General features: G+C 37.7%; 1 protein-coding gene across 1 annotated transcript in view; it reads right to left on the bottom strand.

Annotated features, from left to right (window-relative positions):
* Positions 1 to 21,170, bottom strand: part of LOC122799383 (SV2 related protein) — a 416,834-nt gene that overhangs the window by 148,749 nt on the left and 246,915 nt on the right. Inside the window, exons 8-9 of the mRNA XM_044068393.1 lie at positions 16,006 to 16,131; positions 12,033 to 12,161 (exon numbers count right to left, since the gene is read on the bottom strand). Of these exons, the coding sequence (XP_043924328.1) occupies positions 12,033 to 12,161; positions 16,006 to 16,131 (255 nt within the window). The remainder of the gene's footprint in view (positions 1 to 12,032; positions 12,162 to 16,005; positions 16,132 to 21,170) is intronic.

Raw genomic sequence — 21,170 nt, 5'->3', positions numbered from 1 at the left:
AGCTATAGTATAACTTTTTGTCATTAGTTGTATGTTTTTTTGCAAGGTTCCTCAATTGCCTGTATTTTTGAAGAAAATGTGGTTGTTTAGTTTTAGTCCAGGTTTTCCAAGCATGATCTCTTTGTTTCATAAGGGACCTAGTCTCTTTGGAGAGCCAGGGAGCATGGTTTGATTTTACTCTGATCTTCCTAGAGGGAGCTAAGGAGTTTAGAGTATTCATGAAGATGCTATTGAAAGTGCTTACAGCATCATTTAGGGGGAGGTGTTTTAGAATGGACCAATCTATGTTGTGGAGAATGGAGTTAAATTGGGATGAATTGAAAGTCGATACTTTTCGACAGTCTTTGATAAGGTGGGGTTTAGGAATATGGGAGTAGTATCTTAAGATGGTGGTAGGGAGATGATCACTGAGGGAGTCAGGTAAGGTGGTGGGATTGTGGTATTGGTGGGGGGAATTGGTAAGGATCCAGTCTATGATGGAGCTGGAAGAGGAATTTTTATGGAAGCGAGTGGGAGATGTTATAAGTTGGTGGAAGCCGTGTAGGTGGATACTGAGTTGGGGGGTGTCAGTTGTGAGTTTGGACCAATCAATGTTGACATCACCAAGGATAAGTTTCTCATATGGTATGTTGTGGGAGAACCAGGATAGGATGTTTTCAAGAATGGGCAGATTGTTGCCAGGAGGAAGGTAGATAGAGGCAATTGCAAGTTTTTTTTGCAAGATGTTCATACCACTCAACATCTTAGAGCAAGAAATCTGGACAAAGTCATAAAAATGGGGGGATAAAGGCCCCAAAAGAGGGACAATTTTTAAATATTGTTCTTACAAACTCAGAAAGTAGATACAAGAAGAGGTTTTGCATTAGCATGAATTTTCTGAAGAATAAGAAGTCTGAAACTCAAATGGCTGTCATTATTTTCTGACTTAAAATTTCAATGATTTGCTAGAAAACCACAATTTTATGAAAAATGGTCCAAAAATATGAGGCAAAAATCTTCCAAACAAGAACTAAGAATTGTTCCACTCAATGTAGGTTCAGGATGGACCTTTGAAGTGGATAACATGATGGTAAGGAAGAAACCGGACATCCTATGTATCCAGGAGACAAGATGGAAGGGTAGTGCAAAGCCACTTGACTTGGAATCCAGAGTCTACTACTCAGGAGGAGGACAGGCTAGAAATGGTTTGGGAATTGTGGTGAGGGAGAGGGCTCAGAAGGCAGTGAGAGATATCATCAGAATTAGTGACAGATGGCAATCAGACTTCATCCTAATGATAGGACAATATTCATAATATCAGTGTATGCCTCACAGTATGGCTGGGAAAGTGAGGAAAAGAGTGCATTCAGATAGCAGTTGCAAGACCACCTAGATAAAGCAGGACAACATGAAATGGTGTTGATAATGGGTGACCTGAATGCACATATTGTGACAGAACAGGATATGAGGGCTGCTTAAGTCCACAATGGTGGGGTAACAGGAATATAAGAAGGAGAGGACCCTCTAGACTTCTGTCTGGCAAATGGCTTGATAGTAGCCAACACATGGCTCAGAAAGAGAGACAGTCAAAAGATTACATACAAGTGTGGCCAACATGCAACCCATGTTGTCTTCCTGCTAGTAAGAAATGGGCACTGAGGTAAAATCAGCAATTGCAAAGTCATCCCCAGTGAAACAGTCAATCCACAGCATAAAACAGTGATTGTCACTATCAGTTGGCTCTAAGATCAATAGAAACCAGGCTGAAGATTTGAAAGTTGCCTGGAGAGAAAGCACAACAGTTCAATGAATTACTCAGGATTCTAGAACCTCAAAAGAGAGGTAATATGTGGAGTTAAAGAGGAATAGAAGCCCCTCAAAACAGCATGTGTGAGGACTACAGAACAGATATATGGTCAAGCCAGGTATGGAAATAAGGTACATAAAGAAAGCTGGTGGTGGAATGCAGATGTCCAGGAAGTCATCAAAAGAAAGAAATAGTGCAGGAAAAAGTGGGAGATAGTAAAGACGAACAAGGCTAGGAAGAAGTACTGGTTAGCTAACAAACAGGCTAAGAAAGGAGTTGCAATAGCAAAGAACAATCAGAGGCACTCTAACAGCTTATGGAAAGGGACTCAGTAGATGGCACAAATAAACTATATCAGTTTGCAAGGCAAAGATAGAAAGATAAAGAAGATAGTCAGATATGCCAGCAACAATTTGCTTACCAGCCCACATGACATTAAAGGCAAATGAAAGGAGTACTTCCAGCAGCTTCTGAATGAATAAAACACCACAGAAGCTGTACTGCCCCAGATACAGAACATGGTAAGAGAAAAGGAGGAGCCCACCATAGAAGAAGAAAGAATAGCAAAAAGGAAAACAAATTCAGGGAAAGCAGCAGCACAGACGAGGTCACAGCAGATATGATAAAGATGTTGGGTGAGATAGGGGAGAAATGGCTCCTGATGGGTACTCATAGCAGTATGGAGGGAAAGACATATCCTAGGTGACTGGAGAATAAGTATATTAGTGCCAGTGTTCAAGAACAGAAGGCACTTTCACAACTTTGGTCAGTACAGAGGTATCAAACTCCTGTCACATGCATGAAATTTCTAGACAGGGCAATTGATAAATGAATACACAGAGTAGTATAAAGTGAGATGGCAGATGAGCAGTTTGGATTGAGATCAGGATCCAGCATAACTAACCCACTGTCTGCAGTGAGACAGATATTTACGAAGAAGCTAGAAATGAAGAAAGCATCCAACTGGGCATTCTTAGACTTAGAAAAAATATGTGACAAGGTCCCAAGAAAGCTGATTTGGGCAGTCCTGCCATGGTTCAAAGTCCCAGAAACATTGGTAGAATTAGTTGCAGGCTATGTACAAGGACACAATGGCTGAAGTACGAACAGTATTCAGACTCTCAGTGGGGTTCCCTGTAGGAGTGGATATGCATCAGGGTTCAGCTCAGAGCCCACTACTGTTCATACTGGTAATGGACTACATTAGCAAATAGATCAAAGGGAACAGATCAACAAAGTTGCTGAATATAGGTTATGTGGCATTACAAGCAGACTCTGTGAGCAAGAACTTCAGCAAAGGATAGGGAAATGGAATGCAAAACTAAAACACATGGGATGAAACTAAGTACAGATAAGACAGTTGTAATGGCAGCAAATAAGGAAAATCAGAAGAATCTGAAAACTGAGACAGAAGGGAAAATAGCAGAATAGCGCAATAGCTTCAAGTATCTGAAGGAGTGGTTGATGAGAAGGGGAGTCTGAATGAGAAGGTAAAAGCTAGAATCAGAGGGGCTGCAGTCAACTGGCACAGAGTATCATGTGTAGTGTATGACAGAAGAATGCCGGGGAGGCTGAAATGTAAGGTGTACAAAACAGTGGTGTGACCCAGACTATTGCATGTTACAGAATCCTAGGGAGTAAAGGAAAAGCAGCTGAGGAAGCTAGAGGTGATGGAAATGAAGTGTCTGAGATGGGTGGTAGGATGCACACTGTGAGACAGATGAAAAAATAAGGACATAACTGTAGAAGCCAAAGTAGATCCAATTGCAGAAAAGGTCAAAGAGAACAGATTATGGTGGTCTAGGCACATGCACAGAAAAGCACAAGACAATCTGGTGAAAAAGATTTGGGATAGACAGGAAGAAGGCAGGAGAAAACAAGGGCATCCAGCAAAAAGGTAGATTGTGTGAGAGAAGACCTGCGACAGTCAGGCATGAGAGTCAAAGAAGGTAGGAGTGTGGCACTGAATAGAGAGATGGTGACAGTTGACATGACACCACAGCCGGATGTAGAAAATGGGATAAAGGAAGTTGATGATGATGATGACAGGTATGACTGTCTTGCCTATAGTCAATTTCATCTCACCTGCCCTCAGTTTTGCATTTCATTACCAATCTTTTGCTGAAATTCCTGTTTACTGTCTGCCTATAGTGCCACATCAACTGCATACAGCAGCTTTGTTGATCTGTCCCCCTACCTAATTGATAATGAAGTCCATAACCAGTACGAAAAACAGTGGGCTCAGAGCTGAACCTGATGCACACCTACTCCCAGTGAGGACTCCTCTGTGAGTCCAAACACTGTTCATACTTGTGTCACTGGATCTCTGTATAGCCTGCACTAATTCTACCAATGTTTCTGGGACTTTGAACCATTCCAAGACTGGTCCACTGTCTCAAAGCAAATGGTCGGTATAATGATTAAGGTATTTTCCTCCTATGCACAAGATACAGTGTTTGATCTTGAACTGCAGGGAATGGCTATGTGGAGTTTGCATGTTCAATGTGGGCTCCTCCCAAAAAACATGCTGGATACTTCTGCTTCACAGTTGAGAGGTATGCCAACACAGTACACCCAAAAACTGAATGGAGTCTTCAGTAACCGCTTAAACTCTACATTGTGTCTGTTGGTGGAAGAGCTATACAAACCAACCACTTTAGGCATCAGATACAGTACGCAGTGTCTTCTACATAGGAGAATACATATCACAGACTGTGCACCATGTCAGAGCTCGCAACTCAGTGGTACAAAATTGGCTCTAGGTGATTTGGCGACATTGACTAATTATCAAGACCAGCTGTCATTCTTCTAACATCTGAAAAATTTTAACCATTTATAACTGCACTTTGAATAACTTGTCTGACAAGGTATACAATCATATATCATGCACAAAAAGTAGATGGGATGTTATTGGGCAAGGTATTTTCCTAGAAGCCACATTATACCTATAAGCCAATCTCCTCAATGGATTAAAGACAAACAAAACAGTTTTATACCTGGGATAGTGCTTTGCCTTTTATCATTACACCATACTTAGGTTCTGCTCCTTTTTATAGTCCTTTAGTACTTTTAATATAATTTGAGAAAAATGAAAAATAAAAACTCAAACTTAGAATTGAAAGCAATAGTAAGAAGTAGTCCAAATCTTCAGATGTCAAATCATCTTCTATACAAGTACTGAAGAAAAACATGAGTAAACTTAGTTACCAGAATAACTCAGCTTTTACTTAAGTTAAGTACTTTCATCCACCAACTGGAATTAACCAATCGACCTTTCAATAACAGCATTACCCATGGGAAACTAAATATATGCTTAATGAAAACAAAAGATCATAAATTGTGATTGACAAACTCATGCTTAGTAATGAGCCAAAACAGACAGTAACTCATGATAGGCTAAGTTTACCAGTATAAGCAAACCTAATGTAAATAAGAGCCACCTTATAGCCTCACAGGGACAAGTCACAACAAAAACGGTAAAAAAACAAGGTCAATCCTGAAAGACCACATGATTATGTTAACAAATTGAAGTCACCACATGCCTTAACAACAGGGAACACAGTGCAAGTCAGATAAATCAGGTGACAAAAAATGAACATTACCAATTCTAATGGAGAAACATACTAAACATAAAAGAAAAATAAAATGTACAAAAAAATAACCAAACTGTGAACATATGGCTCAGGTCCAGAATCTGGGCCCAGACAGGAGAACAAATAATGACCAATCCATACAACTAATACTCCAACATTAAAAGCCAAAACAACCAGCCTGAAAAAAATAAAATAATAAAAAGGGCTAGTGCTGAAGTAGTTGTGAATTGTAACCACAGAAAAAACAAAACAAGATCAATCCAAAAGGAATCAGAATATGGGAACAGACCCTAAGCTACCTAAAAATCAGAGTACAAGCCAAACTAAAATAAGAAATATTAATAAAACAAATTGTGAGTAAATTGGGGTGCAGAACTAGTAATTTTGTCCTAGTCTGTCTCTAGACAAAAACAAAACTCCCTTCACTAAAGGCCATTTAGCACCAAGCTGATAACAATACCCTAGTAAAAGGAGTTTAAGAACCAGAATGATAAACCAAAAAGAAACAAAAGACAAAAAAAATCTGGGAGCCAAAGTGAAGTACAGGATGTGTGTGTGTGTGTGTGTGTGTGTGTGTGTGTGTGTGTGTGTGTGTGTGTGTGTGTGTGTGTGAGAGAGAGAGAGAGCTTTCTGTGTGGACATAGGCAAATTACTCAAGAAAACAGCACCTACCATAATAACCGTAGAAGACATGGGATACTATTAAAGATGCAAAAACAAATAAATAAATAAATGAAAAATTGTAAGCACATCATTAACAACAAACAAAAAAGTACTTTCACCCATAGGGCTTCATCAGATAACTATTAAAAGTGGGCAGCCAAGAAATCCATCATAAAGTAGAAAATACAGGAAAAAACAATCTATAAAAATATGAAAAAACAAAAATGCAAATGAATATGCATTTATTGTAGCAAAAAATATAACAAGAAAAACATCAAAAATAAAGGTATAAAATGCCTGAATAAAATAAAGACCAAACCAAACATGATATGCTATAACCATTAAAAAAATAATTTGTGGTCCAGTTTTTTAATCTGGAGAATGCATTTAATTGAACGAGAACAATTATACCCAGGTGGGTTACAAGCATTAAGGGGGTTTTGCCATTCCAGCTCCTTCTACTCCACAAGGGCATTACAGTTTCCTTTGTGTGGATCCATCCTGATTATGTCCAAAATGTGAAAGGTGAAAAAAGAATGACCTGGGGATTCAATGCTGTGCTCCGGAAGAGGATTCTTACTTATTCTATTTCTAATTTCAGTTACAGTATGTGTTGGACTATCCTCCTTCTAAACTCAGAAATACTCCTCTCAATGTAAAACAAAATGTCACTTGGATTGCTGGGCTCTGTAAACAATCTTTTTACAGCTGCAGTTCCCAGCTACCTTGCTATTATAGTAATTACCTCTGGTGGGGCAGATGAAAAACTCGTGAACGTACTAAAGGTATGGAAAGGCGGCCCACATTTAAAGGTATCAAATCATTCCATACTGTCATTTTTGAACATCCCTTCTAAGTAAACTCGAATGTTCCTGCCTTTTTTGAAAACAAAAGTTTGAGAATCTTGCTCACCAGTCTGTTACTAGACATAATGGACCAATCCTGAATTATAATTTTTATTTCATGGGCGTCTTTACTGAAAGCTAACATCATACTTCTTTTCAAATTTTCTTTCCTTTGTTCAGTGTAGTGAGCTCTAAAATCATGGAACATTCTTCTTTGTGGTTCATATAAGGAAGTATCCTCTATTGCTTTGAGGTCCTTAATAAGATAAAAATACATCTGATAGTTCCACGTTCATATCCTGTCTCAAGAAAATATCTGTGGATGTCCTGAAGGTTTTTTAGACAATTATATGTTTCTCTGAACACACTACTAATCCGCATACCCTGTGACTTTATCTCACTATGCTTAGTCATCTGCAGGTGCATGCTACTGACATGAAACTGTAAGTTAACCCAGGTGGGTTTGTGAAATAAATCATTATAAAGTTCTTGTGAGTGTGTGTGCTTGTAAGCAGTGAGATACAGAAAACTAACCTAATAGTAAATGTGATAATAGTAATTAAAAATAAAATAAATAAATCGATTGTCCAATGTGCATAAAGAACTTCTTCAGAGCTTTCACTTACCCTTCACATACAATAAAAATATCATCAATGAATCTAAGGTAATATTTAGTGATGCACCAGAACTATGAATTAGTGACTGTTTCACTCTCCCACTCAGCTAAAGCTACATCAGCTAGGCTAGTGGCCATAACTGTTCCCATTGCAATTCCACATTTCTGTTTGCAAATACTGTTATTATGTCTAAATAAATGCTGCTCAACAACAGATGCAGTAAGTTAGAAATCTGGGTAATCTCTCCTGGGAGTGCTGTGGTCTTCTTCATTAGGGTATCTCTTACAGCCTCTATACCATACTAGTGAAGCAGCACAGTATAGAGTGCCTCTACATCAACAGTCATTCAAAATCAGATTCACAGTAACAGGGACAGATTTAATCTACCTCAGAAAATGAATGTCCAAAACAAAAGAGTTAGCTCTGTTGTCCGTTTTAATGTGATTTTCCAGAAAATCTTCCCTGGTACAGTCATGCCACCTGCCCTTCATACCACCGACCAATAAGGGGGTTCTGAAGATTCTTGTGAGGCTTAGAAATCCAAAAAAAAAAACTAGGAAGCTTCAGGTGTGCTACAGTCTTCCATTGATAAGGTCATACTAATAAAACTGTTGCAAGGTGTCATGAATGTTCTTATAAGCAGAGGTAACAGTCTCAATGCTGATTTTGAGGTAAAAGTCACTGTTACCAAGCATCCCTGTGACCTTTTACATACATTTGTCTATGCTAGTAACAAAAATGCCCCCGTCCTTGTCAGATATCAACAGCCAGCATGTGCTTATTTTATCACATCTATCCCTCTAAGAGTTCTTGATAATCTATTCCCTTTTTATATTATTCTAGCAGCGCTACTTCTTGCCTTAGTTGCTTTATAGTTTCCTCTGTTTGATACTTCCATGGTGACATTCTACTTGTTAACGTTCTTTGTTACTCTGCATTTTTGTGGTACTACTTTATCTGTTATTAGTTTGGCTGCACATAAGTATATTCTATTTATTTCTATCACATAACACAAATCTCTCTTAATTTCCTCAAATACTATATTCACCTGCTTTATCAATTTTCTAATACTTTGGGTCTTAGATACTTTCTGCAGTCTCTTTCTCCCATCTATGTTAATATATCTGTCAATTTCTACTAAATAAAGCAGGTCTTCCCTTAGATCATTCTTTTCCTGGCTGACTATGTCCACTTTGCTTTCTGCCTCCTGCACTTTCCCTGCTATGCTATCATATCCAGATTTTCAACCAAGTCTCCTAAAGGAGCTTCTACAATTTTACTTTGTGGTATATCAAAAGTGTCCTGCTCTGTCTGTTGTAATATTTTTGCCCTCCTCAGTAATGCATCTAAGGTCTCCAGAGTTGTACTCTGTATGCCGGAGGGGGTTTTGTTAGCTGTTTATATAGCAGGATAAAAATGTCTTGTTTTCCTTTGGTGGTGCATCTCAGTACACATACCAGCAGCCCACCTTAGTTCATTGTTATTTTGCCATACTGCATGCTTACCTTTACATTACTTGCACGAGTACCCCCAGGACTATTTCTGATTTTATTGTTGCTTCCCATCCACTTATACAATCATTTTACAGGTCACTGCTTCTAAGATGTACAGTTCTGCAATACATCTTACAATGTATTCAAGAAGCCTCATTTCGGACAATTTATCCAACACTGCCTTCTGTCTCAGACATGTTGTACATCTTTACATGGGCTGCAGAAAGGCATGCTTTTCTATACTAACCTCCTTCATTGGCACATGTACAGATGATCAAAAAGACTGGTTCCAGTATTAGTCCAAGTGGCAGCACTCTGGTAGCCATCTTTTCTTGTAAAGGACTGTCGTCTATTAGGAGTTTCTCTATTCCCTTGTTTAACCAGAATCTTACCCATGTTATTACCTTGTAAGCCATTTAAAGGGTATCAAATCTGTTCATTAACATTGTATACAATGTGAAATATCATAGTGAATACTAAATATGCCATACTTACAGCTCCTTTTGGATTTACTGTCTCAGTCACTTGATAAAAGAACACTGTTAAGTTGGTCTGGTATGAACTTTTGGTATACAATGTTACTGGATTTTAAATACATCTACATTCTCCACTGCAGCAGTGATTTCCTGTTTTTACCTACAGCTGAGCTCAAGCTAATAGGATGATATTTTTCAGCTAATGTCTTGCTTCCACTCTTATGAAGGGGAAATACATCTTCTCACTTCCATTCTTCAAAAACATTACTATCCTCCCACTGTTTGCTTAAAAAGTTGAGGGGTATTATAAGCTTACCATCACTTCTCTTACAATTTTGAGATGAATCACAACAGGTCCTCTTCCAGCAACATTTAAACTTCCTTTAAGACAACTTATCTGAATAGACTACGATCAAACTCACTCAGAATCTGCAGACATTAGTCCATTTGCAATGTTTGGCTATGCGCCTCTTATCCCATGATTTTAATATAAGTCTCAGAACCTTCTGGAACTACTGGATGAGTACATCACTGTAAAATGGGCACTTGCAACCTAGGCAGAGATGAGCAGATGATGTTTCTATTCCACAAGCTAAGCAACCACGGAGTGGTCCCATTGTTGATTAGATCAGTACTACTTGTCTACTTTATAACCACAAGAAACAGATCACCATGGAAAGCCCCCCCCCCCCCCACAACAACAAAGGTCAGACAGCAAAGAGACTGTTGGGTGGATGAAGGGATAAAACCAACAGCAGCAGTAAGAAACAGCATTAATCATTCCATGTAAGATTCATTTCACAAATTAAAACCAAGTTGCAAGTTATATATTTCTATCTAGTATCTGCAGAAACACAAAATAACAAAATATAAGCAGAGCAGCATATGTCAGAAAGGCATTTAGGAAAAAAAAAGAAAAGCTGAAATACCTCAGATACTTACAGTAGTCTTTTGTTGTGCTTTGAAAGGCTTTTGGTGAAAATTCTGAAGTAGTTAATAAATGCAAGTTTTCACTTCCAAAAGGTAAATCACGCATGCATCTCATCTTATTATGCTTTAACTAGATCATGTCACACTTTGGACTCTGGCACACCTACCCCACTGGCCTAAAAGTGAAATGATTCATATAGTGCAAATCAAGTGTTAACTGCACTTTCTGAAATATTTAGCAAGCAGCAACCAGTGTTTCTCATTCGGTGGACTGGTAAAAAGCCTACCGCAGAAGGCTAAATTCATGGCTTCTGGAAACACGTAGATGTTAAGTAGAATGGAATACTTACTTTCCTGCCTGTTTTTTAATCTCTACAGCAAAGGAACCAGAAAGGGTGATTCACCAACATGCAAACCACCATTCACTGCAGGAGGGAATAATATTAGATATGCAACATGTTGGTCAGACTATTTCCAGACTAACTAGGACAGACAAGTCCAAAGACTCTATTTTATTAGACAGCAAGAAAGCTTGAGATAAGATGAACCACAGTTATTTGTTTCAAAAGTTAGTCTAACTCAGCCTTGAACACATATCACTAAAGAGGCTCTGCTAATATATGCTAACCAAGTGTCAAAAGGACAAAGAAGGTCCTGACTTCACAGCCTTAAAGGTGAAGGTATCTGAAGGTTCTCTTCTTTGCCCTATGACCGTGCCATACTGTCAAGTTTTAAGTGACATGTAGGTAAATTGTGATAGACACAAGTACCCCAACAGACATATGACTCAGTAATATTCTGCACTGGTCCCAATGAAGCCATGTAAATGACTACTGCCAACAAGCATTCTAACCTTCCTAGGAAAATTAAGTCCTTACAAGTTGTCTCCACATAAGTCTCAACATATTTTGAGAAAAGAAATTACCACAAACACTTCCCTTTCACCTATGTAATTTTGACAGCAACATTGAAATTCAAAGTCATATTTACATTCACGTGCTTAAGGATGCATCTACATAAAGCCTCTGTTGTCAACAAGACCCATACAAAACAAGGATTCATCAATGGGCAGATTTTTTTAATTCTTTGAACCAGAAAACTGGCAGGCTTTGCCTTCCTCTTTCTTTCTCACATGGGTGAATGCTGGACTAACATTTCTCCAGAAACATGATCTGGGCATAGAAATACAATACTAGTAAATTAGCTGTGAGCATGTATAACTACAGGCATCACAACATTGACTTACAGGCCTGGATGGAGCCCACCCCCCACTCTGGAAATAATTTACATGCCTCTAACTCAAACTTACAGACTCCATTTCATGAAGCCTTGCAACTGAATGTCAACTTATTCTATCCTTATGTTAAACTAATGAACCCTTTCATGTATTGACATACAGTGTATGCTACATGCTCAACATAAACCACAAAAATTGTTTATGTGCCTAAAGCTTTACTTCACAAGTTAGCATTGAATAAGGGCTTTTGGTTTAATGGGATATACCTATCAAAATGCAACAAATCCTTTCTAGGGCAATTTTCAGTTGTTTCAATTAGAATTAATACATACACATATACATATATAATACACTGTCATATTTTTTTCTTAGTGTTACTTGCAAACACTTACCTGCCGGGAAACAATCAACTTTCCCAAGGGCATTGGTGCTCCATTTTCCATTGCGATTCGTTTTAAAGTGGCAATGGCCTTTTCCTGGTTTCCAGATAGAACATCATATCGGGCACTTTCTGGCAGCCACTAAATGGGAAATATAAAGATAATGTTACTGGGGCAGTCATATCCAGAAAACAGAGTAAGGCAGGCACTGGTGAGAGGAATATCAAATATAAACAGCATTTTTAGACATAATCTAGACATAGATCGGTTCCATATTCCCTGAAATGACTACTCATTACTATTAATGCTCTTCTACAGCTACAGGTCAACAAACAGCAGACTTCTGTTATCTAGAAAGTCCTTTTTAATGATGAGCTTTATTTTAGTTCACAACATCTTTTCCTGTCCCTTTTATTAATTCAAGTCATGAGTTTTGTGCTACTAAATGGAGAGTATAAAATGCACATAATGTTTACATTTCAGTCAAATAATATACATTCACCATGATGTTAAAGACCAAACAGTTCTACAATAATTCTAATGTTTATCATATGTACAAATACGTCTTTTATGTAGTCCATTATGAAAAAAAGCACATGGGAAAAACATAGGTGTCAAGAGTACAGTAATGTTTGCCAAAGTTGTACTGATCTTATGTACTGATGATAAATGATAAAGTATTACAGAAATTCAAAATGTAGCAGTTATGAGGAAATTAAGTTACCTACTCTGCCTCTGAAGTCCTGTGCATGGCAAATACCAGCTGCATAGTTTTCATCTTGATAAGTAAAAGGTTGATTACAAATAACTAAGGACAGGCGTTACAGTCTGATGTTCTAGTCCTTTTCCTTCTCGTTTTTTGAGTAGCACTAACAACATTTGTGTCTTTTACACAAAAACGCTCAACTACTACTCATTACTGGATTACTGGCATCACAGAATGGAAAGTACCCTTAATCAAACATAAACATACCAGCTTGCTAATGTACTTTTATGGAGCTGGGAGAACTTATAAAGAAGAGTAGACTCACGTGATCATGAATCTGATTTAGGCATTTAAAGATGTGAATTAACAAGAGGAACCTTATGGCACCTAGCCTACCACAGACCATCTTACTGTGACCCAGCAGACCACTGCAGTATATTTAGCCAGGTACTAATTTATAACAAATGTCTTGTGCAGAGGGGGCTGCGTCCTCCCTGCACCTGTAATGATGAGGACCAGCCCTCATAACTCTAATCTCTTAATACATTAATTCCAAGACAGATTGAGTTTGGAGAAAAAGTAATAAATTGATTTTCTATTTTCTTTTTCTCTGAATGTGTGTGACCTTGAGGGTAATGGGTGTGTGCTGACAGAACTCAACAATGTCAGGGTACAAGGAGCACAGTGGCCATGAAAAACTGCTTTAAACTTACAAGCACTGACATCTATATTGTGGCAGTTTTGTAGTAGAACACTGTGGTCTGTCAGCTGGGTGTCAATCAGTTTGGTGGTGCTATTACCAAGCAAGGTCTTAAAGGGTATAGACAAGCAGTATGCTGTTTGGAAAAGGATATTATAACCAAATACTGTAGTCTTGTAGGTCATACCTGGCTGACCTGCTAATGTTAATTTACTATGACAAAAAACTACAGAAAACAGGGAAAAGTAGATCTGAAAGGCAGTGGGTTATCTGGAAAAACATTATCTGGTTATTTTTTAATTCAACAAATCAGAGAAAAGTTTTGACTGCATTTAGCAAAGAAACAGGGGGTCACTGTGATTTTTTTAATTCAACAAATCAGAGAAACATTTGACTGCATTTGGCAAAGAGACAGGGGGCACTGTGATTTTTATTCCCTGTACACTCCAAGGTTCAGTGATCCTAGAGATGAATATAGTAGGTAGCAGGACTGCAGGATACGGGTTCCTGGGGGGGGGGGGGTACAGAAGCTTTTTCCTTCACAGAGAAAACAGTTTAATAAAACGTTCCCAATTGTGCAGTTGTCAAAAGTTTTTGGATTCTTTCCATTTAAAAAATGTTTAGATGACTTAATAACCTAGATCAAGACTGAATTATGTCATATTCCACATACATTGTACACCAATAGCTCTCTTATTGCTGTGGCCCACCTCTGATGTCAGCAGTGTCATCTTCTGTGAGTTATAACATGGCAAGGAGAAATCCTATGATATCACTCCTGAGTCAGTGAGTGCACCTGTGAATTTATGTCATAGTGTTAACATACGCCCCCCCCCCCCTTCTTGCTGTAGCGTGAGTTTTAATTAATCTTAAATCCAATGTATGATTTCAAGGATTGATTTACAGAAGATGGTAGCAACTTTCACATAGATAAAAAAGTTATGTCTATGTCTAATGGAAGAAACACAGAAAGCATCAAGCCTGAATGCATTCTAACAGCCAACTGTTTAATTTGTGTATATGTATTTCCACTGACATAAAATATTACCTCTGATGTCAAGCAAATCCAGAAAGTTCACACCAGTTAGTATGTCCCCTGTATACAAACTGAAAGGTAGAAAATACAGAAATGTATACTATTCACTCCTTTTTTCAGTTACATCTTAGCCACTAAACAATCAAACATAGCAGGAGGAATTTACTTCTGAGCTTTCAATAACTTTTCCTAACAGCAGCAATATTATTTTAGAATGTGAAGTCATTTACTTAGCCCATGCTGGTAGTTTTGTTTTTTTTTTGCACTTAAGGATGGTAACAAGGTACGCATTTACCTTGACAGATAGCAGTATTGTTAAAACTGTCTATAGAGTATTCTTTTTGAAGCCTATTTATTTATCACGGAAAATAATGAGAAGCGGCTCTTTGATGAACACTCTTGTCCTGCTCAGTAGATTTGTCGTCTATATAGATACTTCCAAGTAGCTGCTACAGTCTTTAGACTGGTTTCTCCCTTCATGATTTTACCCTGTTCTTAATCTCCTGAAAGCCTTTGGGAGGTCTTTATCTTTATGAGTAATTACAGGGCTGTAGATGACATGCATCATTTTTAGATCTTCCCGACCGATGTCGCAGACTGGCAGGACTACTCTAAATATGTTATATATTTACATATAAAGTTGTATTTGCATTTGGTTTTGTCTGTTTACATTGTCTGTACTCCTATTTTTTCTGTTTTCTATTGCTGGTGCTCTGCTTTGTCATTGCATATACTTGTATTTGCATTCAGGCCTCTGTCATGACTGAAAAGGGCAACTGACCAGTGCACTTACCCAGTTTAAAAATACTCAATAAATAAATGAAAAATAAATGTAAAAGATTCCACAGTACCTATGAAAAAGAGTAGAGAAAGTTCCCCAATGCCCTGGCCAAATTTCCCCTAGTAGTACAATTTGACATATCAGGTCTCTCCTGAAAAGAGGCTGCTAGCCTACTGGGACTAATCCAGTCAACAAAGGAAAAATAAAATAAAAATAAAATGAATACATGAAAGAATGAATAAGATGAACAAGGCACCTTTAGACATAGCTAGGTATTAACTGGATTAGATATTGGATAGATTCATATGAATAACAATTATACTAAACGGTGTTACACTCCAGTCTTATCCCCAAGGAAGGGTTGTTCTTACTGAGGTGTGCTGTTTTATGAGGTACAAGCCCATTTATATTTATAGCACCCTTACCATGTTTAGATAAATGCATACTGCTGTTTGATGCAGACTCTATTGAAGTATTACTCATAAATGAAAGCATTACTTTTGTATTGCCACTTGTTTCTCATTTAATACATGATGCACTGCATGATATCTGGTACCAGCTTTTGGGTTTATGAAAACAACAATCCCTATTTCCTGGCTTCATGTGCAGATAATGTGACTGCTGGTAGAAGCTTTATATTACACCTATACTTAGGATTATTCAGGGAAATGGAAATGTCTGCTAATTCTAAGGGTTTCAGGAAGTGATAAGACATTCCCGAATGAAGTGTTATGGCATCACATATGGGACTATTATACCTACAAAACACAAGACTGCAAATATGATGAGCGGCACCGTGGAAAGTAGAAGCAGCCAACGCCATCCAAGGCTGGGCATCACCAGTACTGCAAGAAGGACTTCCATAACTGTTCCGAGGGCCCAAAAGACCTGTCACAACAGAAAAAAGATCCTATTTAGCAATAGAAAGAAATCACTATAATCAAACATGATTTTTATAGTTTGTGCAAATAAGCATATCAAACACTTTCATTCCAGGATTAATTTCCTTTGTTAGCATGGAATGAGTGTCTCCAAATGCCCCTTTTCTGTGAACAATCTGTATCTTATTTGACCAATGGTACACAATTGTCATGGTTAATAAGATTTACTTCCGTGTCTTTGGTACATGCTACACTGTTTTATTTTTTTATAATGATACATAGCTGCAATGTCTAATAAGATTTACATTTGTTTCTTTGGTATGTCCTGCACTGTTTCATGTTTTTGTAACCAAGTGTAGAGTGTAGGTGAGATCATATTACTCTGCTAAGCTTGGTGATGTCCGAAGGAGTTCCTGAACTCATCACGATGCCATGCAAGCTCAGAGAGAAGTCACACAACATTCATGTTAGAAATCAATGGCAACAGCAGTTATTAGTTTCCGGGTCAAATATGAAGAAGTTCACTCAGAGCCAGCACTCTTACCCAGCCACTAAAAATAAATACATATTGTGGTTGCAGTATGCAATGCCCTCTGTCAACACATGGGTAGTTTGTAATAGACTACTGCAACTACTTTTGTCTAGAAAAGGAGGTGGTCATTGAAGATACTATGGTCTCCTACATAACAGTGGCCATTCAAAGTGCTCATCCTTTAAAAGGAAAATGGGCTTGAGTCTCACTCAGGACATTGTTGTACTCGGGTTGGGGGGGGCTGTTGGCTATATCACATGAAGAAAAAGTCTTCCCACACTTAAATACATCACATTAGTAGCTTTATAACATTCAGTAAATAATAAGCTCCAAGTATACCGTAACACTCAATTATTTATCATTACTAATAGGTTCCTAGGTGTTTACTAGGCTAATGACCACAAGGGCCTTTTTAAGCCTAGCCATGCATGCCAAATCTCTGACAAGTTCTGATACCCTTGATAAGTGTAAGCAGGGGCCTGGGACATAAACCATTTACAGGTTACCTGTTTGCATCATAGACATAGGTACCAAACCAGGGATGAATTTCCAGTTTCCCATCCAATTGTCCAAGTTGCTCTTGAACTGGATAATAACCAAATAACAGATAAAGCTTACTGGACATAAACACATAGCATACAAACAGTAGTATAAGAGCTTACATAATAAAATAACATTGTAAATAAGTCATTACAAGCTGTAAACACTTCATTGTGCAAGTCACATTACTGCATAATACCTAAACATGCTTCAGAATATACTACTTTCAAAGTACCAGTCAAATGCATACTTATGCTGTCTTTAATAAGCACCTCATACATATTTATAAACAGATTTACTATGTCCTTGCCAAATAAGTGTCACTATTTCTTGTAATCATTAAAAGGACTTAATTATATTTTTTACTAAAATGGAAATAAAACAAAACCTTGAGAAACAGGATAATGGTAATAAAGGTTGTACAGATCACATACAGCAGAATGTGCTGAAATTGCCCTCCACAGAAGTAATGTTTCGACTGACAATTGCATCTTCAATAAAAAAATCAGGATGTAGCATCAGTAATGTGCATATGATTTAGCAACTCCTGGCATGTGTGTGATGAATTACTTGATTATTCCCTAGAACCTAATTTTTTATCATTAGTATACTTCCTCCATTACATTCATGCAATGCTGCCTACACCTGGTGCCATGTCTCCTTTTTCCAGAGGAATTCCTACAAGTGCTCCTACCCTCCCCAAGTTATTTTATTTCTGCCCTAACCCTGCCAATCAGCAAATCAAAAAATGAGTAAAGTACCTTTTAGCTAACCTGATACAGAACAACGCAGCTTGCTTTTGTAGCATTCATGGTACATATCTTCCTGCAATGTCATGCACTTATATTATGACTGCAAGACTGATGCCAAGTCTCCTTGGTGCAGTGGCATTTACCTCAGATGTACACCACAATGATTGACAGATTACTTTGGAAATCAAAATACTAAGAACAGGAGAATTAAAAATTAGGTTGTGTTTACCTCAAAAGATTATGTCTTCAAGCATCTGAAATGACAAATTCTGCCCTGACTTTTATGTTAGTGCTCAAGGCAGAATGGCAACCTTTCATACAGTATGTACCTGAGAGTCCATGCATAAGTGACTGGAAGTTTTACTAAGAGCTATCAAAGAGTGAATTAAACATGACTTGTTATACATAAGCTTGCACAGTCATGTTATTATTATATAGTGTGCCAGACTGCATGTTGTTTTTTAATTTTCAGTACGTGTTGGTATGCAATTACTATTCAGAGTGGGGAACTCATGTTCAAAATACACATTAGCTGGTATTACATAAGGAAAAAAACAGGCATATTTCTCTAGAACAGTGACCTTTTCTTGTCAGTGGATCCATACCACTGCCAAAGCTCCTAGCACTGGACATGGCAATGTGGTTTAGCCAATAGCTGCCTATGTATAATTCCTTGAAAGTTTTACTATGAACTATCAAAAGGGACTGAATTATAGCCTGTTATAAACATGTACAACATGCAGGGATTTGGAGGAATTTCACATGTTTAACTATACTAAGCTTGCAAGAAGAGTGGCTATGTGACTTCTGTTCGGGGTGGAGGATGCAGCACAAGGCCAGCATTTATCTAAATTGAGCTGGCATTATAGAAGAAATAAAAACTATATATATTTTCTTGAAAATAGTGACCTTTTATTTTATTGGAAAGAAGCTACCACCAAAACTGGCTGACTATGGCATTATGGCTGAGGAAATTTTAGAAATGAGTTGCATTAAAGTTCTTAAAGAGAAACTCAACATCTGAAATGTATTATAAATGTTAATGTCCAAGTATAATCAACTGAAAGTTTTTCCAAGTACTGTTAAGGGAGACCAAGGTATGGGCTATTATAAATATATACTGAATGCAAGAGTATTACAGCCATTTCAAAGTGATATTTTAGCATGTTGCATTAGACTTTAAATCCACTGAAGTGGATATATAAGTTCTATTCAGGATGGCAAAAGCACAGCATCTCCAGAATATATACGGCATTACAAAAGAGTAAAAATCATATGAAATTATCCATACACTGAACTTTTCTATAAATGGAATTAGGATAGCCTCACCCAAAAATATAGACTGACATGCAAAGATATAAATTACATGAAGACAAATGGCATTCAAAAGCTAAGTGTTATGATTTTTTGGATAAATTTACAACTCACTAAAAAATTGCAAAAAGGGTTTAATAAATATGTTCTTAATTTGATATGTACCCTATGAGACCTACAGGGCCCTAAAACTGATCAGGTTTGTGTCATTATATTAACAAGATACATTACTTGGGACATGTTCCTATTGAAATATTAGAAAATATCAAAACCATATAATTTTAGGGTTACAGTAGAACTAAAATAATACTTGTTTCATGAACAGTGATACCTTTTTGCCATTTTAAATGTTATAGAAAAACAAAGTTTCTACACATGCAAACTGGCATCCAGACATCAGATATATTATTTCTCCTAACCTGTAGTGTTAATAGCTCATGCAAAGTGCTAAACAAAGATAAGTTTCTGTGTACCCTGCCCTGAAAAATGTATAACAAAATCCAAACACAATATAGAAAGTCTTGGATTTATATGTAGGTTCTAAATGCGGTCAGAATGGCGATTAGAAATTGACAAACTGCAATATTTCTAAAACAGTTAATTTAGAATGTAAGCAAACCTGTCATTCTACTTTAGATTAGCAAACATGAAAGTACCTACCTGTTGGCTGAAAGGGAAAGGCATTTAGGAGTATTATAACAACTCCTAACCTGAAGCAGGATTACAACCATTATCCCAGGATATGTAACAGTTTAAGGAAGCAACTGGACCAGATGCAGCATGAGCAGTTGGTGACCAAAAAGAAAAATTCCCTAAACATTTCATGATAATATGTCAACCCCCTCCATTTTAGACAGGGACTAAAAATAGGCAGATCAGTAACAATGGCACAACCTTCTTAAAAAAGTCAGTAATAGTGGGATTAAAATACTTGTAGTATACTTTTACAAAGCAAATGTTTTTGTTTGATCTAAGAAACCTGACTTATAACATTCCAGTCTGCATTCAATTCCTTTAATCAACTTTGCTCCAAAAAGTCTTAACTACTAGATCCTGTAGCAGAAATCTTGGATAATTTCTTTACTTAACGCCTAAAAGCAATTGTACTTCTGGCCATTTATTAAGACATCTACTAGGTGTAATGTATATAGCTTTGAAGCAAATCTTACATTCTTAAAGTTCTGGCACATTTACACCTCTTTACAACTTAGTATGCTTGTTGTTTCAGCTTTTCCCGGTTAGGGGTCGCCACAGTGGAACTCTGGTCCACTAAATATTGTCAGTAGATTTTTTTTTATGGTGCCGAGTTGCCAGCTCAACGCCCAACCTGCAGTGAAGGCACGCCCATTCATGCATGTCTTTCTGAGGCCACTCGACAGCGGGGAGGACATGCAGACTCCACACAGAAGGCACTCCAGCCATGAATCGAACAGGAGAATCTCTTGCTGTGAGGCAACAATGCTACCGCTGTACCACCGCGGCTTCTCTTTACAACTTAGTATATTCTGCATTATTCATCACTGTGAGATAATACCACCTCTATCTGTTCAAACTACACATTTTCATCATTCAGTCACTTCCATTCATGGTACACATTACAGGAGTCACTTCTAGAATATCTCTCCTCTCCAGCCTGCACAATGAATGCACTATTTCACAATACTCTCCCCAGCCTTGCCTCCTCTGAATGATATGTAGTATGACTTCTAGATCATCATCATCATCATCAGTCCCATTTTTCTACATGGAGTTTGGGTTTCACATCATCTGTTGCCATCTCTCTTAATTCGCCACTCTCCTACCTTCTTCAGTAGTCATGCCTGATTTTCGGAGGTCTTCTCTCACACAAACCACTCATCTCTTTGCTGAATGCCCTTGTTTCCTCTTGTCTTCTTCCTGTCTGTCCCA

Source organism: Protopterus annectens, chromosome 4.part0 (genome assembly GCF_019279795.1).
Source record: "Protopterus annectens isolate FY-2018-M chromosome 4.part0, PAN1.0, whole genome shotgun sequence".
Lineage (NCBI taxonomy): Eukaryota > Metazoa > Chordata > Ceratodontiformes > Protopteridae > Protopterus > Protopterus annectens.
The sequence above is the reverse complement of the archived record's forward strand: the minus strand, read 5'-3'. Positions and strand labels throughout refer to the sequence as shown.